Below are 23,863 nucleotides of genomic sequence, written 5' to 3' on the forward strand. Positions count from 1 at the left end.
ATTCAGTATGTATTAAATGGAATTAAAATGTTTTAAGTTCCATGAAATGTCTGTGATGAGGTAGAGGTACTAATTTGTATTAGATACCAGCATGTCCAGAATAGAGAATATTTAACTATCAAACTCTTGGCAGGGAACCTGGAATAATATTAAATGTGTCTCATTAATACAAAAAAAAAAGGCAGGAAAGAGACAAAAAGGATCCTACTTATGTTCAGGACTAATAGAACAGATACTGAAATGGTATATATATAAAACCAAATATTATCATTAATTACATAAAATAAATAATTAGTGATTTTTCTGGTTTGCTTAAGAAGTCTGTGTCAAACCTGAGATTGTAAAGAAATCATACCACAGGTTTTTTTCTTTAGTTTTCACATTTAAATCTATAATCTATTTTGCATAAAACCAAAGTTTATGTATGTTTTTCCATTTACACATTCAACTGACCGAACACCATTGAAGGACAATTCTTCTCTTACTGACTTGAGTCTTTGTCATACATCAATTGAACATATTTGGGTGGGTCTACTTCTAAATACTTTATTTTGTTCCATTGGTTTTGATTTTCAAACCTGTGTTGATAATTTAAAACACTTTTTTTTTTTTTTTAAGAGAGAAAGCATGGGAACAGGAGGTGGGTTGGGGAGAGAGGGGCAGAAGGAGAGGGAAAGAGAATCTTAAGCAGGCTCCACTTCCAGCACAGAGCCCAACATAGGGCTCTGTCATCATGACCCTGAAATCCTGACCTGAACCGAAATCAAGAGATGGACGCTTAACCGAGTCACCCAGGTGCCCCTAGAATATATTTTAATTATTCTAGATTCAAAGTTAGCCTACATATTTGGGGATATAAATCCTCAGAACCAAAAGCAGGTCATACATGTGTGTGTGTGTGTGTGTGTGTGTGTGTGTATGTGTGTGTGTATATATACACACACACATACACATACATGTGTATATATATATATACATAATATTATATACAGTTATATATGATATGCTTTATAATAGCATAAAAACAGTGCACACCTACAGGCAAACCCAAGAACTTATTTTCAGTATCTCTACCCAGAAAACTACAACACATTTGGAAAAAAAAATTTTTTTTTAAATACAAATATATGAAGAGATACACCATGACTGTGGATTGGAAGATGCAATATTATGAAAAAAGACCAATTTTTCCCATATTTATCTTATATTCAAGGCAATTTCAATAAAATCTTCAGCATATATTTATGTGTTAAGATTGACATGATCATAAAGCATATGAGAAAGTAGGGGGTCAAGAACAGCAAAGATTATCTTAAAGATGACTCCCAAAACTGGATAGTTTATGTTACCAGGTATCAATATTTATTATTATAGTTATTATATTATATTTATTATAAAGTTAAAGTAATTAAGAGTGTGTGGTGGTATATATATATATATTTATATATATATATATATATATATATATCTATCCTGCATACACAAGCTGATTAAGAAAGGGAGTAGTGAGCCAAGAAAACTACACCCCTCATATATGTATAGGGGTATGTGTGTGTGTGTATGTGTGTGTACACGTATACACATACATACTCTTTATGACAAATGAGACACTGTACTATAGTAGATAAATTATAATCTTTTCCATAAATGGTGCAATGACATCAAAATCCATGTGGGAATATATGAATCTTGATCTCTCTTAACACAAAAAAATAATTCTGACTAAATTGTCAATCTAATTTTGAAAGAAGAAACTAAAGTGTTTAAAGGAAAATGCAGAAGAGTATTTTCTTGACCTTGGTTTAGGCAGAGATTGTTTTAAACAGAAAATGAAACCCACTAAGTATATAGAAGAATACAGTTTGATTAGACTACATTAAAATTAGGAATTTCTTTTCTTCAAAATATACTATTTAGAAAATAAAAAGAAAATTTAAAAAGCCCTGGAGGGTGAGAAGTTATTTGCAACACATAATTTTAATAAAGCACTCATACCCAGAAAAATATAAATGAATTCTATAAATCAGTAAGAAAAATTCTGGCCACCCAATAGAAAATGCACAAATGACTTAAATGGACTTTTCAAAGAGGGTAACCAGATAGCCAATAAGTGTATTGAAAAAATTCTCAGCATCACTGCTCATCACAGGAATGCAACTTAACAGTAAAATAAGATATTACTGGGGAGCATGGGTGTCTCAGTGTGTTAAACATCCACCCTCAGCTCAGATCATGATCCCAGGGTCCTGAGATCGAGCCCCATTTCAGACTCCCTGCTTAGCCAGGAGCCTGCTTCCCCCTCTCCCTCTGCCTCTACCCCATCTTGTGCTCTCTCTTTCTCTCTCAAATAAATAAAATCTTAAAAAAAATAAAATAGTACTGTCTACCCATCAGAAGATTTATATTTGAAAGGACAAATAATATCAAGTGGTGTTGTTGGAGCAACCAGTCATTCATACAGTGGTGTTTGGAGTGTAGATTGTCACCATCTTGGAGATATGTTTGACATTAACTACTAACCACTATATTCTTCTGTGAAAACATGCACAGCCTATGACCCAGACTTTTTACTCCTAAGTATAGAGTCACCAGAATGCATACAGTTATGCACTAGAATGTATGTAAAATAATATACATAGCAGACTTACTCATAAGAGGTCATAGCTGGAAACAAACATTTATCAACTGTACACTCCAGAAGTAAATTAGAGTACCCATACAGAATGGAATGCCATAGAATAATGAAAAAGAACAAATGATTGCTACCTACAAAAACTTGAACGAATCTCCTATCTACGATCATGCTAAAGAAATCAGACTGAAAAAAATATGTATTGTATGATTCTATTTAATTAAACTGCAAAAGTAAGCAAAACTAGTTTATGGCGATAGAAGTGAGATTAATAGTTACCTTTGGAAGAGAAGTGGCAGGGAGGATAAGGGAACACTGGAAACTGAATTTTTTGTTGATTAATGAATGCATTCATTTTGTAAAAAATCAAGCTGTATATCTGATTTACATACTTTTCTTTATGTCTGTTATGCTCAACAAAAAGCTTACTTAAAAATCATTTGGGAAATTCAAATAGCATTGATTTGTACATTTTGCCTTTAGGTCTTAAGGGGAAAAAAGACACAGGGTAAAGGATTGGCTCAGAAAATAAATCTTTCCCTAAAACTTTGAGAACATTTAGGGAAAGATTTATTTTCTGAGCCAATCCTATACCCTTTGTCTCCCTGCATAATGAACGTGAAGTCCCCTTTCCCAGAGATATAAGGAGCCTGGTTACGATAACTTAGAAGAACATGATCTTTTGAAGCAGAAATGTTTGTGTTGGAGTAGGCTTCAGATTTCAGATTTTTATTCCATTTCTAAGAAACAGTAGAGCAAGATCTGAAACAAGAACTTGGGCCTGGTCAGCTCTGACCTTTGTTCACTCTCCAGAGACAGAGGCCAGGCTCCTCTCCATTCAACTTTGCTTTCTCTGTAACCAAGATCATCAGACATCTCAGATTTGGCTGAGTGATGTGAGAGCAGATTGGGGAATCTGGTTCAAAGATGTGTAAATTCATGCCTTCTGGGCGCAAGAAGGGAAAAAAATAGTTCATTCCACTTGAGTGGGCAACTTGCAACAGCAGGGAGGAAATCTGCTACCTTCAGCTGTCAGACCTGGCCCCTTGGTGCTCTTGTTTCCTAGGGCAGAGTATAAGCTGAAAAGACTGTCCCCACATCAAGATGCCCTGGGGACCTCACATTCAACTGTGGGATTCTGTGCCGATTCACAAGCTCTCTTTACAGAAACAACGGGTTTCTCTGTTAATCTCTGGACTATATACATAGACGTGAGTGATGCATGTGATGACCAACACGAAATAAAGGAAAGCAGAGTGCCTCTGAGAAGCTGGGGAGCTTTGGAATTTGACACGGTGACAACAGTTGGGATATTAATATTTGGATATTGGACAACATTAACTGTTGTCAGGTCTGTGGCTGCTTTTTTGGATTGTCTCATTTAGATCCCACAGTGAGCCTATGTGGGTAGGGGCTATCGTCCTCCTTGCATTCTACAGATGGCATAGCCAAAGCACAGAAAGGCAGAGTCACTTACCTAAGATCACACAGCTACCAAAGTATCAAATCAGGAGTCAAATCCAGGCTCTGTGGTATCCTGCCTTTTTATTACTTCTCTCTGGTGAGAAGAACCATTTCCTGGGAAAGAATCTCATGTAGTTTCTGAGGGTCCCTAATAATACTTCATAGGGGACAAGTAGCAACAAAGACGAAGGAGTAGAAAGAATGGTAGAATTATCTATGCCCTAGCCAGTCTGGCCTGTGGCAGCTGCTATATCCTTACACACTAGTCAATATATAAAACATGATTTTCCTCCCAGATTTTCTGAGAATATTCATGGCTTATGATCAGTTCATGAAAAACCATCTCAGCAAAGAGAGATTCCATATCCTCTGCAGGTTTCCTTTCCTTTGTAAGAGTACATCTTTATTGAATGGCTTCGCTGTATCTAGTATTGTTATATCCATTCTTAAGAATATTGAAAAACACAGGCTGTGAATGCAGCACTCTGGGACTGTCATCCCTGTATGCCAAACTTCTCCAGAGTCTTGGGTATGAATTAGGCTCTCAAATCCAGAAAACAAACAAACAAATATCCTGACATATGCCACTGGATCTGTAATATCCGCCTCAAAATTTGAGCCTACTTCTCATTTGAATTTGATGCTCTTAATTTTACTTTGAATATAATATTTGGCTCTTGCCACCATACCTAAGGCCGGTTTTTCATAACAGTAGGGACATTAATGCCAAGCTTCTGATGCTCTTTGAGCAACAAGTCCTCAAGGTGCAAGAGAGACCAAGAGGTCCCCGCTACATTCTGATAATTACACTTCAGTGTGATTAATGCAGAAGTAGGCATAAGACTCTCCAGGTTGGTATAATATTTTGTCATTTGGGCACCAAGGATTATGCCTCTGTGTCTCATGGCTTACTCAGAGTTCCACTGTCTCCCATAGATTTGTCTTCTCTCTGTGAGGTTGGGTTGGGTTGGGTTGGTTGAGGCAATGCCCCTTTCTTTGTCCCCAAGTATGTGCATACAAACCACTCTGTTTAGGCTCCATCTCTTGTGTGTTTCAATGAAAAGTATGAGTGGCCTGAGGAATCCACTGTCCCACAGAGTAGTCAGACATATGTGCTTATTTCTTCTTCAACATATATTTTACTAAGTTCCAATTTTATATTATGTACTTTTCATTCAAGACATATTCGTTTTGTGGCAATATGTGTCTTAGGTTAACGAGGGCCTCCACTGTAACAAGTTTTAAATAAAAATCTAACTGCATGAAAAAGAAAACAGTAAATATTTTATATTCGTTAAAAACAAAAATAAAATTTAATTTGCTGCATTTGTTGTAACAATATTTTTGGCCGCCCCCATTACATTGTAAATATCGTTAAGGTACAAACTATGCCATGCCTGGTCTCAGCCCTAGCCTCTCTTCTCACTGTGCCTAACACGTTGATAGAAATTCAATAAATGTGTGTGGATTTGGATAGGCTTCCCCAAGGAGTATAGAGATAAAGCCTGAACTTAAAAGGAAAACTCTTGAAATTTGAATAACATCCAAAACATGCTGAAGTCTTCATCTGAAATCTAAATCCCTTCCTTTATTCTGTACTAATGCTTGTCCTAATTCTAACATAAGACTATCAATGAAAACCTTGCTAAAATCAGAGCAAAGAAGAGAACTTCTTATTGACAGAAATAATCAAAGGCTAGATATAGAGGCTAGCTTGTAACTCCATGCACAATAGTATGCAACTGAGTCAAAATTTTGCCGATTTGACATATGCAAGAAATGGAATCCCTTCCTGCAAATAAGATATGAGGCCACCCTCCATATCTAGGGGACAGAAATAGCTCTATAACACAACTCCTTCAAATTCCCACAGCTTGGCCCACCCTTGTTCCACAGAACCACATAATTCTATAGAAGCTGATGAAAAGCCCCATTGTCAGAAACTGCATCCTTGCTGTTTTCAGGGTTCTCTCCTAATGTACTATAATGAAGGAACCTTCATCAGAAGCAACAAGGCAAAGGAGACAATATTTCTTCCATCCCAGACTCCCTCATTGTGATTGATCCAAGAACACACCTACACACAGAGACACACACTGTAATTATGCATCACCATTTCCTTGAGGGCAAAGAACAGTTGATCCAGAAACCAACCAAGAGGGGAGCGGAAGTGTCCATAAAGGTAAATCTAACTAGCCAAACATTTCAAATACCTCTGAATTTTAGGAGGCCGATCGAAAGTATTTTGCACTGAGATCCAGGTATCCAATGAGAGGTGATATCTCTCTGTCTGGAGACTTGCTTAAGATGAATGTTCTCTGGACCACTAATGAGCACCTAATGAGCCTATAGACTTTCAGTGTGATAACTCGGCTTCCTGGAGAAATCCAATGCGAGAACCTGAAGGCACGGGATGGATGGCAAAGGGCCTAATCAGTCTTAAGAACTCAACAAAACCGATTTGGAAGGCATTCATTTGAGAGGACTGCTAGGCAGAAGTAGTGTCTGCATGTTACAGAAGATAATTAAATCTGTTTTAAACAGCTGTAAGAATAAAGAGATGCAATTCGCTGCATAATTTAAGACTTTTAAATTAAATCTGAGGCAAGGGACTAAAATTAAAACTTTGATCTGTATCTCATTGTCTTAATACTTCAATTTACATACAAAGACTGGAAGTTAATAAGGAAAATTCATGACTATAACTTCTTCAGTGAGATCCACTCCAAAACGTGAAGGCTGTGTCCTCATTAAATGGATTTCAATGATCTGTAATTTCACATACATTGAAAGACTTATGGCAGCATAAAAGTAACCACAATGTAATAACCCTTCATAAATATTGCAGGATGCTGCCAGCCGTCGGATGGTGGAGAAGACGACTCTCGATACAATTTGCAGTGAGACCCTCATTTGTTGAATTCATAAAAGAATCTGACCTACTTTTTCATCTGGGGAAAGATTGGGGCTTTTAGATGCGGCACAAAGAGTTCCCAGGCGCTATTCAGTCCAGGCAGGTATCCGTTTTCCAAGCCAGCCCAGATCTGACTCCAAAGCCTGGGCTGTTTTCTCCTTCCACACAAAGGAACGGGAGCTGATTTCAATGAGCCGTGGAGACTTAAGAGGCTTTCTCATGTATTATTCCGTACTCCACTCAGCTTTATTCTCTTTGACGCGAGCAAGGTAATTGAACCACTTCATTTCTTCTCCCTTGCTGCTTCCAGTTACAAAGGAAAAGAAGGAAATGAGGCGGGCGATATAGGTCGTCTTTAGCCAGAGGCCTCGCATCTGAAGTTCAGGTTGGCTTAGTTAGCAACTCTTCTTAAGGCTCCACTTTCCTTCAGTTCTGGCCCACAAACGTTGGGGTGTCGCTCTTCTTTAAAGTTTCAGGGAACCGGAGTTTGCCAAGAACTTTGTTCTGCCTCGGTAAGCAAGGAGAGAACCCTGGCTCATTATCGAGAGTTTCAGTTCAGTGCACGTCCCAACGACTGGGGCCATCGTCTTCACGTGGGCAATAGTCTTCAGATGGATTTTGAGTCTCTCAGCCTATCTGCTTTAGGCCCCGCAACAGTGGCGCCCCATTTCATCTCCTTGGGTGGCCACCACCCCTGCATGTAAGAACTTCACACAACCACACAGGTTTGGCAAGTGTGTGACTTCTCAGGTTTCTGGCTTTGCACTTTGCCTGTTCCATGACTCGCAGCCTTATCAGCTCATTCCTTAGCGTGACCCACCATCCATGTGCAATGGAAAGTCTCCACCCCATGGCTGACAGCACTCGAATAAGCTCTATGTCTTCACCTGAGAGCTGAGATTATTTTAGCTGCCTGAAGGGAGGCCGAAATGTGAGTGGATCTTCAATACTGCCCATAGCAAGAGTGATAGAATTATAAAAGTAGCTGGTCCCCTCCCTTGGGTTTGATGACTGGGATCATGATCATTCTGCCTCTCTTTGTAAGTAATGAAATTGAGGTTGAAATATAAATTGCATTTCAAAGGGCATGTAACTCCCGGGTTACTGCCTGACATCTGTAGGACACCTGCACTCTAGTGCCTCTGTAGAGGTCTGCAATGTCTCTGAGATCTCTCAGAGCCTAGTAATTTGGAAAAGTGACAAAGTAACATCCAAGGCAAGAAATCATATATCCATTTCATAGATAAGATCTTATGACTTGGTTAAGTATAGCAAGCGGTGCTAGATATGGAAGTTTTAAAAGCTAGTTAGAAATTTTGAAAGCATAACATAAAACAGAGTAATGATTCCAGTGGGTATGTGTATGTGTCTGTGTGTGTGTGTGTGTGTGTGCACGCGCATGTGCTTCTCATTGGTTAGTATGGCATTTACCAATCTAACGTTGATTTCCCTGAGTGGTAGGATTATGAGCAATTTGGATTTTCTTTTTCCTCATTTTATGTATTTCCTACATTCTCTTTGGAAATTTTCCATGACTTTCTTTTTTTTTTTCTTTCTTCTAATTGAGCTAACATATTTCTATTACATATTTTACTACTAGGAAAAACCCATCGCATAGGTTTATTCCTAAAGGCATCTTGCCACTTTAAAAAAAAATCAAATTTTGTTCTTATTACATACCTGAATGTTTTACTTTTAGAGTGATTTTTGAAGTTGTTCAAAAACATCTTTATGATTTTTATTATTTGGTGGTGCCATTGTTTTCCTACCAGAGGCTGCTGAGCTAAATCCCAAGGCCACTATGTAGTGGTAACAGTGCAGTAATGTCCTTTATTACCTAAAAAGTGTTTTCAAAACATAATGTGGTCAAGGTTCTGACCCCTTTCTACCACAATGTCTAGATGGAGTAAAGAGGCCTTGGCTTAGAGTTATTTATCTGCTTACACAAGCCAAATGTTCTTTCAGCCTTATGGTATTCTGTTCCATTCTAAACCAGACATCTAGTACAGAAGACATAAAAAGGGAATGTGGAAATTTGCTGTTCATTCAAACACATGGCACTGTGGCTCATTTGCAAGTGAAGGATTAAACCATTTTTTGATGTTACAGTTGGAAATTCTTGGTCTGAGTATTAGATCCTCAAGTATTTGGATATTTCGTGAGGCAAGTCCCAAGGCTCAGAGTCCTCAAGGAAGGGGTCACCCATCTGCATTTCTTCCAAGAGAAGGTGAAATATGTATCCAGACATATTTCTGGATGGGTCCAGGTGGGTCCATAATCTGGTCTTCTGGCATCACTGACCTTGTCAGACCTGAGTTCTCTGGTGAAATGGAAAACCCCATGCACACACTGCCCTGACCAGTGTGAATGCCCTTCCTCCACGCCCACCGCTGCCATTTCTTGCAGGAGGCTCGGGGGTCGGCATCTTCAGAGAGGCACCTGTGCTCTAGATAACCATCTCTGAATAGGGGAGAAGCTGACTCTGTAATCTGCAGTTATGCCAATATCTTCCTGTCTTGGGATTATGTCCAGAGCTCAGTTTTGAAGCTGAAGAGAAACCCATGAAGCATGACCTAAACCAAATATTCAGGAAATACTTTCCCAGCTGATATAGTGAGACTTGCTTGGGAACAGGACATAGGGCATTTGCAACTACCTTTTGCCATAGACTGGTGTTGTCTGTGCTGTAAGGACTCAGTTTACCATTATAAAAGGTCAGGTTCAACCCAGTTACAGCAGCTGATTTTTGTTTAGAGTCCTTTCACTCTTGGTTGAATATTCACATTGGCAGGATATCCCCAGACAGGCTTTCCATCTTCCGTAGTGTTTTTATAGAGCCTGGCATATTACACCATGCTCCTCTTATATCGCCACTTAATGGAGAATTTGATCCATGTTGGCATTCCTCTAAAGGGTTTTAGCTAAAGCTTACAATAGCTTTCTGGTTTCATGTGTGAGTGAATCCATTCTTCACAAGCACCCACTGGGAATGAGCACAGTAAAATAGTGGGAGGGCTGACCTTGTAGTTAAGAAGAGTTCGGTTCAAACTAGTCTTGTGACTCTAAGCAAATTTTAGCAGTCTTTTAGGGTTGAAGATTAAATGAGATATATTATAGAGGGTAGTTATTATTTCTGCCACAGGAAATTCTCAAGAAATGTTCTCTTTTCTCTTAGTGACCACCAGGAGATGTTCTAGAACAATCTTACTTGCATACTTTATATTAGAAATCATATACCATTGTTCACTCTTACTGAATTAACACAAGGTGGGTTAGCATTTCTCCCCATGAACTTCTACCCACTGATGAAATCTCTTCTTTGAAAGCTCATTGTACCATAGCCATATCCTTTCTTGTCGAGACTCCATATCTTTCTTGTCGAGACTCCACTAACCTGAGTCTAACTAGACCTACCTAGAATAGGCAAAGGACAGGTAGATTACTGTTACTCTGTGCTCCCCACTCTACTAAATATTTTTAGCCTCAAAAAGAAAAGGCTGGGGCTCCTGGGTGGCTCAGTCATTAAACGTCTGCTTTTGACTCAGGTCATGATCCCATCGCCCTGGGATCGACCCCCACATTGGGCTCCCTGCTCAGCGGGAAGCCTGCTTCTCCCTCTCCTGCTGCTTCTGTTCCCTCTCTCACTGTGTCTCTCTTTGTCAAAAACTAAATAAATAAATAAAATCTTTTTTTTTTTTAAAAAGGCTGAAATATCTAATTTTCTGTCATTCAGTGTTGCTTTATCATTTTTTTATCTTACTGAGTGGTCAGAAGAGCATTAAAAAGAACAGAAATCTAAGACCAAAGTTGGTTGTATTCCATCATCAATCTGTTGTCAATCTGTGTTACCTTCTGGTTATTTCTCATATACTTAATCAATATTTAAATATCAATTTACAGTAATGGTAGAAATAGAATTTGTGTTTTGCATTGTTGCTTGTGTTAGACCATACTCCACCCCTCCCCCTTTAATTCTGGTGAACTCTCTACTCCCCTTCACTTGCTCCTTCCCTCCTTTAATCCTCAAGGCTGGTCTCTCTCTGCCCCTCACTTCACTTCACCCCCCCCCCCCGGGAATCAGTGTTAACAGACTGGGTTCGATTTGCCAACACCTTTATCCTCATACAGACTCACACATACAGTACATATACTGTTATCTACTGCGTCTTTATTTTTGTTTTTGTTTGTGACAAAAAAAATGGGTTGTACTAAAGTCAGTTCTCTACAATGTCAGTTTTTTTTTTAAAGATTTTATTTATTTATTTGACAGAGAGAGATCACAAGTAAGCAGAGACGCAGGCAGAGAGAGGAGGAAGCAGGCTCCCTGCTGAGCAGAAAGCCTGATGTGGGGCTCGATCCCAGGACCCTGGGATCATGACCTGAGCTGAAGGCAGAGGCTCCAACCCACTGAGCCACCCAGGTGCCCTTACAATGTTGTTTTTGGTACATGAACTTTAAGATCACTTTCAAGACTGAGTTCCAGTGAAGCCTGAGGCAAGTCTGACCTTAGCAGGGGCCAGGCTCTGACATATGAGCCCGGTTTCTATCTGCAGTGAGTCCATAATGCCTTCAAGAGTGTCTCAGAGTCTCACTTTTGGATGAGGCTGTCAGCATTGAGTTACTATAGCGTTTGTCTTCCCACTTTTCTCTCAAGTCGTGTTGCAGGAACTGATAGGTTCATACACCTTCCATTCCTCAGGTTAATCTTGGCTCCTCAGTGGCCATTTGATATATTTGTTTTTCTATTACCAAAGTCAGCGATGCCCTTGGAGAACCCCCATATGGATTTCAGGGGGCTTTTGTGCTTTTCTTGGGAACATCTTTTGAGCTAATATTCTCAGTTCTCTATTTGTATCAGAGCAGGTGACGAAAGGGCAGTAGGTCTAAAAAATGTTATATGGTAGCCTAGATAGTTGCCAGCCCAGCAGCCATTCAGGACTGATGACTTGTGATTTATTAAATGGAAGTAACTCTCAATTATATGGCGCATTTTCCTGACTACTGAATTACGAATACCTATTGTTCCCCATACTCTCTGTCTTCTTTATGGCTTGAACACAATACCGCTTCACCAGAGGGAAGGCGTTGGAATGCAGTATGGCATTCCTGCCGATCCATCTTTCCACTTCTAAGCAAAGCTGTTGTTAGAGGGAGAAAGAGTCAAAGCCAGGGATGGAGTCTAACAAGAAAAGAAAGCGATCCCTCGCCTTCGTTATCACCTTTCTGTAACTCTGAAAGGCATCACAAGTAACTTTCAATTAAAGAAGCTCACCGAGGAGTGCATGGCATGGATAAAGTTAAACCCCAGATCATCTTAAACCCTTGCTTCAGTGTCACTGCCGTGGGATGGCAGGCATCTTACTTAACCTGCCAGTGCCCAGTTCTCCTGGGGGAACAGATCAGAGCACATCTGCCCTTGCTATCTCCCTGGAGTCCTAACAGCCAACTGAGATAATACAGAAGAAAGCACTTCGATGAACAAGCAGAGGCACTGTATTCCCAAAATGTGCAGAAGGGACAAGAATGGCCTGCAGGCACTGGGTTAGGTACTGAGGGCACAACCAGGAAGAACACATCTCAGCACTTAGGACTTTATATAAACTACTGTGTATTATCCAGCAACTGGTTTTCCTGCAGAAGTTACTGAATCTTGACAATGTGCATTATAGAATGATTGTTTGTAGTTGTGCATCAGTCGCTTTAAAAAAAAGTTCTTTTATTGCTGGCTTTTACTGATGCACCTTTCACACTGAGAATCCTAAAACGTCCTGGGAAATGATCGCCCCCATTCCATAATGGAATGAGAATAACAGTAGCTTGTAGTGGGCTGTTCTCATCTTCAGATGTACTAAATGATGAGACGACCTCATATTCAACAATCCAATCCCAAGGGCCTTAACCTTTGGTGCAGCCCAGCATCCTCTGGGAACCTTCTCAGACTGCAGCAAACCAACCGAGCATCTTCCGCAGAGGGCTTGAGTCAAGAGGGGACTCTTGGGTGGTAGCTGGGCATCAGCACGGTTTTTTTTTTTTTCTTTTAATTTCTACAAGAGGTGCTGATATCAAAATCTGAGATTCATTGGTTTCAAAACCAATAAACTATGGGAGTTAATTTTGACAGGAAGGTACATGTAATTTCCTTTGCAACACATATTTCAATCTACCATCGTCTACCCTGAGCTACCCTCTAATTAACTTCCCAGAATAGTTGGGCCTCCTTCCAATTCACCCTCCATATTGTAACCAGAGTGATCTTTTTGAATTAAAAACATCAAAATTCCATCTTCTGCTAAACCTCCGCTTAAAACACTTTAGTGGCTTCTCACTACTCTTAGGAAAAAAATAAAAATCAGAAACTCAGCCACAATTCCTAAAATGTCATTTTTCTCCCCTTCAGTCTAGTTTTATAACATGTTCCTACTGTGTCTTTAGCTTCGTCTTCTTATGACTGTACTACCCACTTAGCCACAGGGCCCTTGCACAGTTGATTCCCTCTGTCACCATTGCCTGGACTCCTTACCTCCATCTTGCTCACTCCTGTCCTTTGTTTGGTTAAGTTATTTCTTTCCTTAAGGTCATCTTGGCTCAGATACAACTTCTCGGAAGATTTCCCTGAAGTTCTCAAACAGATCAGATTTTTAGCTCTCTACCTCTCCCTACTGTACAACTTACAACACTGTGTACTTTCTTTCATATCAAACCCTGTAAAAACTTTTTATTTATCTGTGATTATCTCATCTGTCTCATTTAGTAGTCTGTATGCTCATGACAGCCCAGACCACATCTGTTTTGCTTTGTTTGTTATAATTAACTTACCATCATTTTCCCATGCCATGTGTGTCACAAGATAGACACTCAATAAATATCTGCTGGTTGGGTGGTTGGTTGAATGAATGAATGACCAGAAAGCCAGCTAAAGCAGGGCAAGTGTGCCTAATTGTGGTGATCTAGGACTCGGCTATCTTGCCTTTGCCGTTTCTTATTCTCTGAAGGGAGTTTTGTCATCCCGGTCTCGGATGGCAATTACAGCCCAAGGAAGTCAGAGGCCCATGACTGATGAGCCCCAAAGAGATGCACTGACAGCTGTGTTAGGCTTATGAAGCACCTGAGAGCCTCTGAAGGCAAAAACATGGCATCTAGTATGTTCCACTCGAGTGGGCAAAGCTTCACAGCAGCAGGGATGAAATCTGCTGCCTTGGCCCCTTGGTGCTCTTGTCTCCTGGTATGGAGGATCAAGCTCAGGGGCCTGCACTCACATCAGGGAGAGTGAGAGTGAGAGTTAGAGAGATCTTCCTCATAGTGGACGGAGTATCCTAAAAGCATCACTCCTCTGTGAAGGCAGCCCTACTGATACGGTCGTCCCAACACTGTGGCTCCCTTCTTCCATCTGTTACACACATGGGGAACACTGTTGGGAGCAGATACTGAGGAACACTTTCAGGCCAAAAGACTTGCATGACAGACAGTGGACATCCAGACAGAATTTGAGAGGAGTTTTCAGTCGTTGAAAGAGGTCGATGTCCAGGCCCACAAAAGCAGAATGGTGAATACGACAGAAAGGGCAAGACCGGGAGACTCAAGCAAGGACGGCCTGAGTCAGACTTTTCTCAGGTGTGTGGGCAGCCGCTGTCACTTGTGGGGACTGAGGTAGAATCAGCTGAGATGTTTGTCTCTCCTCTGTGCTCTTGCCAATGGAGAGCCTTACCTGAGGCCCACTCTGTCTCCACAAAGAACCCTAAATCTCTCTTTCTTTCTCAGTCTCTCTCTCTCTCAGTGCCCTTCCCTCCCTCTCTCCTCACTTTCTTTCTTTCTCCCTATTTTCCCTCCCTCCTCCCTCTCTTCCTCCCTCATTTCCTCCCTACCTCCCTCCCCTCTCCCCCTCTCTCTCTCTTTTTCCTTCCCTCTTCACTCTGTCACCCCCACTCTTTCTCAAAATTTATATTGCTGTTTTCTTTCATGGTTAACCCAGTTAACCCTAACTATTCCTGATGTTTTCCTCAGACACTTGTCCCAGATGATGTGAGTAGATTTTAAGGTGGTTTCTTCCTCTGTGCCCATACCTAACACTGGCTGGCAGCCCCTCTGCTGAAAATCCAGAAAACATGAGAACTGACCAGAAACAGCACGGAAAAATTGACCAGTCTGATTTGTGCAAATGAAGGACAAGTCAGCAAGAATGGTTGACCTTTATATTTATTAGCGAAGGGAATTGAAGTAATTGCACTGTGTCTAGGCTTGTGGATAATTTGTCTTGTAGTTCCGAGTGGAGTTTCTTTTTCCCACAGGAGGGGAGAGTTCTTGCTCATGTCTTCCGTGAGAGTTAGCTGCCCTGCCGTGTGCCTCCCACACAATGCTTGGCTGGACATAGATCAGAAGAGTAGGTCACAGAGATTCATAGGATTTGAACTGCTTTTCCTTTCCCTGTGAATTAATCTTTTAAATGTCAGCATTTTAAACTTGGCCTTTTCAAAAAATATGATACCATATGAACCTTACTTAATCGAAATTTTTTTTTTTAATTCAAAGGGTTTTAGTGTGTATGTGGTTTTTTAAAGTTGGTTTTTTGTTTTGTTTTGTTTTTTTGGTTGTTTTGGTTGCTTGTGTTTGTTTTTTGGGGGTTTGGGTTTTTTTTGTTTTTTTTTTTTATTTTTTTAGTTTTCTCCCCTAAAAATGGGAAAAGCTAACAAAACAAACAAGAAAACTTGATAAAGGACAACCTGCATGGGATGGAAGCTGGTTTTTGGCAGTTGGGTCTAAGAAAGTTTGTTCCTTAAGAATCTCTACTATTATTCCCAAAGTGTTTTCTTACAGGTCTGGGATTTTAGAAAGCAGATCTTTATCCACTCTCTCCTTGCCTCCCACGGGGAAATTTAGATCTATATGATTCTGATCCAGCTATAAAATGGGGATTGCACGTCCTTCACAGCTGCGTGGTTTTGACAGTCATTGATTTGGTCCAAAATTTTACGGAGGATTCATCAACTCACATGTCTTATAACAACCCTTTGAGTGAAGAGAGTAAGGTATTATTGTGCCCATTTCATAGATGAGGTAACTGACACCCAAGGAGGCTGAATGACTTGGATGAAGTCATGCGACTTGTTATTGGCGCCCTGGACTCAAGCCCAGAGGGGCAGCTGTGCTTTATCCCCCTCTAATGAATGAAATGCAGGTCCACAGAGATGGGTTCAAATCCTAGGTCTGCCCACTAACTAGCTGTCTTAACCTTGAACAGATAATTAAATCTTTCTTAACGTCAGCATCCCTACCTGTGAAGTGGACAGATGTGGCCTGTTTTTTCTCTCCCAGCTAAGATTCTGTGAAGAATAAAATGATAATCATTTTTCTAGCACAAACTACTGAAGTGTAAAAGAATTAACCATCATTATCTTAAATAATAATAGCGCTGAGCCCAGTGTCCTATCAGGTGTGAGACAAGGTGTCTTTTAACCTTCCTCTAACATGACTAGGGAACCAGGAATGAGAAGGGGGACTCAAGGGTCCTGAAAACCTGGGAAAAGGTCTATAACCATGAGGGTAGGCTGAATCGTTAAAGCTGTGTGTGTACACCTTTTACTCCTTGGGATAAGAGTATAAACAGATCCCTCAGAGAAATTGACTCTCAAGTTAGAGCTGATTGTCAAACACTTAGTTTTCCAAATCTTGAAACTTTTGGTGGTGGATGCCCTTCCGATTTGGAGAACATCCATCTTGGTAAGCTCCGGTCTGCCAGGCAACGTCACAGGGATTCTGTCTAATGCAGACAGATGCTTCCAGCTGCAGGAGGGAGCCAGAGTCCACCACAAGCCCTGAACCAGGGACTGGGACGAGCCCCAGCCCCTGGAGCAGAGGCGGCCAGCACCGACTCCCCTTCTTTGACACTGGGCTGTTTTTCAGGGTGACGTCCAGAGGACACTCATCCAAGTGGACTTCGGTGACGGCATTGCGGTGTCTTACGTCAACCTCAGCTCCATGGAGGATGGGATCAAACACGTCTATCACAACGTGGGCATCTTCCGAGTGACGGTGCAGGTGGACAACAGTCTGGGCTCTGACAGCGCCGTCCTGTACTTACATGTAACTTGTATGTTATTACTGTTGTTGGTTTATGACATATTTCAAATATCGTGTCCTTTGAAAGTATAACTCAGAGCTTCCTGTCTAGAAGCTGCTCACCGGTTACCTTTAAGGAGATGGGGAGGGAGGATAAGAGAGCCGAGTGGGAGAAAGTAGAAAGAAAATCAGGGAGCAGAGCTTGAATAATCCTAGAATTTGTGTTGCTGCAACTTGTTCTCATTGGACTTACTGTGCCTTTTCTAGGCGCCTCTGAGACCATACTCCTGTGGCTGGCGGCTGGTGGCTGGGCCGAGCTCTTGGATTGCATATGAGTTTGTCACCATTTTTTTTTTTTTAAGTCAGAAACATTTAAAAACAATTCCCACATATGGCTTAATCCAATACATTGAGAATTATCACGAGTGATGAAATTTCTACCCACCTGATTGTTTTTCTCCTCCCATGATACGTCCCGCTGTAAATTATGCTTTTAGACTTTTGCTTCTTTTTAAAGGTGTTTGTTTCCTGGGCTCTTATCTGTGCTGTTTGGTGTTAGAGGGAAGGCAGTGTCAGGTGAGGGAAAGAGCTGCATTGAGAAGTACTTCCTAGAAGTGTAGAAGCATCTGTCCCATCGAGGGATGTGGAGGTGTGCTAAGTCTGATGAGGTCACAACAGCTCCTAAGTTACGTGTCAGGCAAACGTGCTCCACAAATGCCTCTGGTGGCAGGTGTGTGGGTGTCCCCAGACAGGCTTGCGACGTGTTTAGGTTGCTACAGACATGCTTTGCTCTAAAATGAAAGTAGCTACGTGAAGCCCGAGTGACGTAATGGATAAGGAGCTGGCCTTCTAAAATGAAAGCAGTTCCTTTTACGAATGACCTTGCCCAAATTAATTTTAAATTCTAGACCAAGAGTGTTAAGACTGGGCAGGATTCCATGCCTCCCGCCTGCCTCTTGCCCACTGAACTGATCACAGAACATACCAACTAGAATCCTTTTTTCTTAAGCTGCTGTGGTCCAGTGGGAGGACAAGACTACTTAGGGATTCCCCGGGTGATTGTTCATTCCCGAGGATTCCTGCAGTATCCGTGATTCTCCATCTTTCTTTCCCACACACTCACAACAAAGGTGCTTTGAAGAAACACTCCCTCTCTTCTCTGGGTTTAAGTGAAGTTTTACAAGACCCCCAGTCGGCACATTCCTCCTGCCTCTTTTCAGCTGAAGTTTATTAAGCAATTACTATGCACCAAGCCTTGTGCTAAGCAAGCCCTTTGCTTGTCTGATCTCACTTCTCAGGACAACCTGAGGAAGTCAGCACTATTAGAAACCCTACTTTACAAAGAACAGCAGAGGCCAGAGAGCTTGAATAATGTATTTGAAATTGCAGACCGGCTATCTGGCAAAGCCAGGCTTCAGACTCAGGACTTTCCATCTCTGGAGCACCAGCCTTTGATCCCTGAGGTCATTGTCCATGCTGTCAGTGATGGAACTTGTCCCCTCCACTCCCTTGCAGATTGTCCCAAAGGAGCAGGAGCAACTACATAGGTTCAAGGCACATTTCAGAGGCTCCCGTTCTCCTGACTCAGTGGCAGCCCCTCCCCTCTCCAGGCTGTCCTGCATGGACTTTCTGGAGTTATCTCTTACTAAGGAGTAATCTTCCTTACTAAGGAATGGTCAAGGAAATCTGTCAGAAATACATCACAAACGTTGGTCATTGGTAGCAAAACTAACTTATAACATAGACGCGGGTACATTTGCTGGGAATGGCCGCCTACCCAGCAGCCTCTCATTTTCCCTGGCTTATTCAGTAAGGGGATGGTTTTTGTTTGAGAGCTGCTCTCCTGAAGAATTACAATAATTTTAGTCCATATCTTGTGTATGTATGAAACGTCTACCGCACTCTAACCACATGTGAATGCGGATTTGAAATGCCGCAGCTTCTCGGTCTCCGTTTCTCGGGCTCTCCCATAGATCACCCACACCTTGGCCTCCCCATCACTCCTTTGAGTTCATCCTCACCCCAAGAAATGATCGTATCCCTTGAAGGCTAGCTCCCTACCCTGGCCCTCTGCCGGGTTTACTCAACCCTGGGAAGGAAAACAGCACAGAGATCAAAGGTTGCTGAAGCCAGGACTTCTAAAAGAAATAAGCTTCACTTTTTTCTTCTCTCTCTTTTTTTTTTCCCTCCTCATTAGCCTCGTTGAGTGGCTCAGCAGTTTGACTTTCCCCTTAGTGGCACATGATTTGTAAGGGGAATTTTTGTGTTCTGGTTCTAATTTTGTTAGGCTCATCCTGGGTTCAATGTTTGGATAAGCATACCTCCTATAATGGAACCCCTCTGCAAGCCTGACTTTGGGCATAAGAATTAACTGTTTTGTACTAATTCTATCGAAGCAAGACTCTGCCTCGCCTGATGCCTCCCCTGTGACAGGCATGTCTTTGGGACAGAGAAAGCAAAGATGGGAGAAGGACTTCCTCTTTGACGCTGTTTTATGCTCAGAGGAAGTCAGAACAAGACCATACTTGATTAACATTCCCCCACATCTCAAACTTGAAGGGGATCATGGCAGTTTTTGGTGCTACGGTCCCAGGTTCTGGGGCCAGAGCCGGGGTAGGGGGGTGGTGGTATTTTTTGTAGAACAAACACATTGGACTGGGTTAGGAGTGGTTAGGTACAGATACTGGCCTGAACTCCTGGCCAACTCACTCCATTTCTCTGAGCCTAGGTTTTCTCCCTGTCGTATGGGGAACCCTCATCTTGTTTCTCAGGTTCCTTCAAGCAGAATATGCTGTGATCTGTCAGCTAGTAAAGCTTGCTTCTCCACCATCCCAAAGTAGCGCATGTGTTTCTACATTGGGGGTTCAGAGCGGCAACTCTTAGCTCAGTTTCCAAGCCCGCCCTCTCCTTCTCTCACCAGTACCCCCTCCTCTTTGCCTGGATTTCTCCCCCACTGCCTGACTTGATGGTATTCTCTCTCTCTCTGCTCTCCAGGTCAGAAAGGAGATTTGATTTCAAATCAGAGGGTTTTAGTTTTGTTTTTTTAATACGGGTTTGGAAGGTCATCAGAAACAAATGGAGATGATGTGCCTGCTCTAATGTTGCCAGGAGTGGGCCAGCCGTTCTCACTGAGAGGCTGGGTAATCTGTTGTAGCCTGACAGTTGGAAAGTCCTTGGGGATAGGATTTACCGTGCTTTGCAAACTAACAAGACAAGCGGTGCAGCCGGTGTTCCCTTCAGCTGGTGGAGCAGGGGATAGAAGTTAGAGGGCATGCAGATTTCTGCTCAGAAAACTACCCCATCTCAGCTAGTCTTGCAGAAAAAAGTCACTGAAAACTGTGCAAATTTGAAGAATGGGAGGTTTAAAAAAAAAAAAAAAGATGAGACGGATTTTCTAGTTCTTCCCGAATCTTTCCAACTACTTCTGTGCATAGGTACCATTTGCAGATGTCTTTTTGTTCCTATCTTAGGGTAAAATGTGGTTTTCTTGAAAACCTACGCAGCTTTGCAACTTTCCACATGATTATCATTTGGTCCAGCAAATGTCAAGCCTGAGTTTTGTGAAGTGTGGCTTTATGAGTCACATGCCCCAGAATTACATGATAAAAATATAGTGTCCTAGACCTCATCCCAGACCTGCTATCTTGGAATTCCTAGAGGTGTGGGTCATCGTCTGCCTTGAACAGATCAGCATAATCTTTATGCACTTTGAAGTTTCAGAACTCTGTTTCAGGATCTCATCTTTATCCTTTGAACTACTTTTACTTCTTCTAGCAGATTTTTAACGTTTCAGACAAACAGCCATGTAATGCACACACAATATTTAATTTGGTGGTCGGACCCGGTCTCCAAAACAAATGGCAGAGGCAGTCTCCAGCAGTTGTTACATATGTGCATATATACGCATGCGTGTACGTGTGCGTGTGCGCGCACACACACACATGTTCAGCCTCACAAACATCAGTTGCTTTCTGTAGCACATTAGGGCTAAACTGGGAAAGAGGGAGACCCAATTAACACAAGTTATTTCCCAGTTCCCTCACCCACCTGGCCTGGAAGATTCATATGGAGTGATGCAGCGCCACCTGCCGTCCCTTTTGTGCATCACAAGCACCTGTCTGCCGGAGCCACATCTGCCGGCTTGTTCAGCTCTGGATTTAGAGCAGCCAGCCAGCTGGGGGTCCCCAGGGGCTGGAGTGGACCTTCCGCAGCTCAGCGGGCTTAGTGAGGACTGCACGCTCTGTACACAGAAGAGATGCTTAAAAGATAGGCTTTGGGGCAGCAGGTGTGTTCAATGCATGAGAAGTAAATGAATACAAGAGGACAAGGTGGGAATATGAAAGGCAAACTGCGCACATGTGAATGAACGTGTGATGTGTACACCTGCCAGAATGAACGCGAGCGAACACAGGCGTGCGTACTTCAGCGCCTACAAGCCGATGCGCTGTGCGTTCTGAATCCTTCTTAGATCTCATTGGCTCCCCCTCTTTACCTCCATCTCTCCCCTGCAGCCACTCGGGCGTTCTTGCTTTTCCTCAGACTTGGCAAACAAACATCCCCCTCAGGGTCTTTGCACTTGCCCTGCCCTCATCCTGGAGCATCATGAGGAGTGTGGGGGGCACTCCTTCCCTTTATGCAGGTCACTGCTCACATGTCATTTCTTCTGAGAGACAAAAACAGCCCTCTCTCGCCTCCCCCGGCTTTATGTGTTCAGTGCCCCCTCCCCCAGTGAGACATGAACTCCGCCAAGTAGCAGGTGTCCCCAGCACCTAGAATAATGCCTGATGTGTGGCAGCCCTCCGAAACTATTGAAGGAATTAATGACCACATTTCACAGAGAAGGTTCCATTTCTGCTGTTAATAGGACCCACAGATGCCATCCTTCCTCTGATGTTCTGACTTAAAAAAAATATATTCAATACTCATATGTGAGAGAGACACAGAAAATGAGTCCCTTAGGATAGAACCGACATGCTTAAGAGAGCTTATCTAGTCCTTGTATTCTAGCTGATCAGGGAGATCATCGATAAGGGGAGTCAGGAAGAACATTCCAGAAGCCTGGTCACTGCCACTAAGACTCTAAGGCTAGCAGGTGCCTTGAGAGAGGTGTCTACCCTGAGGCCTTGGTGCAGCACAGGGCAGCACCTGCTGGAGCAAACTGAGTGATAGGGAACAGCAAAGCCATGTAAGAAATGAGAGCCTGTGTAAAGTGCACTTGCCAGCGCCGGGGGTATATTTCAGTGATGGGTAGATACTGACTCTTAGTAGCTATTTTGTGAAGATGGGAGAGATCTTTTGGAACATTTGTCACCTGGCCAGAGGATGGGCTTTAAAATCAAACTGCTTTGGCTCACATCCTGGAATTGAAGTTTCCTAGCTGCGTGACCTTGGGAAAGTCATTGTCCTCTATTTGTTCATCTTTAGTTGGAAATGACAGTAGTGCCTATTTCATGAGGTTGTTGTGAGGAGGAAATGAGAATGAAAAGAGTCATTAGCAGAATATGTGACACATGGTCATCACTCAGTACATGCTGCCCTTTTTTTTTTTAAAAGCACATTGAACCATTCTGACTTATGAACAACTACTTCTTATCGTATGTTTTATAAACCAGAAAATCAATTCTATTCTGTATGCAGGTCCCCAAGCCTCTAATTCTTTAAAGAGAGAGAAGCACAGACAAAAGCAAAAACAAGAAATTGTTCACCTACCCAACAAACATTCGATTACCTGCTACATCTCAGGAACTATGCTAGTCTTTAAATACAAAGATAAATATGAAAGACTCTTACCCTCCAAAAGTTTGATTTTAGATCAATATGTGTTAACTGTCATCATCATTATTAGGTAATGGGAATTTTAATTTCAAACCGGTAGCATGATCAGCTTGGCTTTCTAGAAAAATCACTCTCAGCACAGCTTGTAGTATGAGAAATTGCATAGTCATTACCATCCATAGTATGAATGTATGATGTGCATACATGTAAGGATGAGCTCATATAAGTACACATATGCATACCTCAGAGCCTACAAAACAATATACTATGTGTCCTGAATCCCTCTTAGATCAGGGATCTAAGCCGCTCGGGCTTTCTTTCTATTCCGCAAACACGGAGAACCACCTCCCCCTCAAGATCTTTGCACTTGCTCTACCCTGACCCGGGAGTCTGTTTTATTCTGGTTGCTGAGGACCCTGGCACCGGGTGTAACTTGTTATTACTGCAGAGGACGCGCAGTAAACACACAGAGCGGGAGGGCGGATTAGCTTGGGGCAGGTTGGAGGCAGGAAGAGAGGTACGGCTCGTGACAGTCCAGCTGTAAGAGCCAGGGAAAGACTGGGGGCGGGGAGGGGAGCTCTCACCGAGAGACATTTATGAAACCAAGTCAGTGGTTTCCAACATCGAATGGGTGACAAGGAATAAGGAATCCAGGTTGACTTTCTGCTTCTGGGCTGGTCCCCTGGATAAACATTGTTTTCCATTCATCAAGACATGAAGAATAGAGAATGGGGGAAAGGATAATGAATTTCTTAGGATCATTAGGCTCCTCATTGAGTCCCGAGTCGGATAGGTGGTTTTTGAGTTCTGAGCATGTGCTTTATAGTGGAAAGTCAGCGTGTGGATGAGAATACTCAGCAGAACAGAATATGGAGGGAAAAAAGGCCAAAGTCAGTATCCTAGGAAAGCCATTTAAAGACCCAACAGAAGAGCTGGTGATTAAACCAGGTGGAAAGGTGCCAGTTTCTTCTCCACCTCATGGAATAATGATGGGGTGACAGACTTTTCCCACATTCACCTCAGAG

General features: G+C 42.2%; 1 protein-coding gene across 4 annotated transcripts in view; it reads left to right on the forward strand.

Annotated features, from left to right (window-relative positions):
• SORCS1 (sortilin related VPS10 domain containing receptor 1) overlaps positions 1–23,863 on the forward strand; it is a 497,774-nt gene that overhangs the window by 433,589 nt on the left and 40,322 nt on the right. For all 4 annotated transcript variants that reach the window (XM_032880513.1, XM_032880527.1, XM_032880538.1 and 1 more), the window contains exon 19: positions 16,908–17,094. In XM_032880513.1, coding sequence (XP_032736404.1) covers positions 16,908–17,094 — 187 coding nt within the window. The remainder of the gene's footprint in view (positions 1–16,907; positions 17,095–23,863) is intronic.

Source organism: Lontra canadensis, unplaced genomic scaffold (assembly GCF_010015895.1).
Source record: "Lontra canadensis isolate GAN:19392208 unplaced genomic scaffold, GSC_riverotter_1.0 scaffold3, whole genome shotgun sequence".
Lineage (NCBI taxonomy): Eukaryota > Metazoa > Chordata > Mammalia > Carnivora > Mustelidae > Lontra > Lontra canadensis.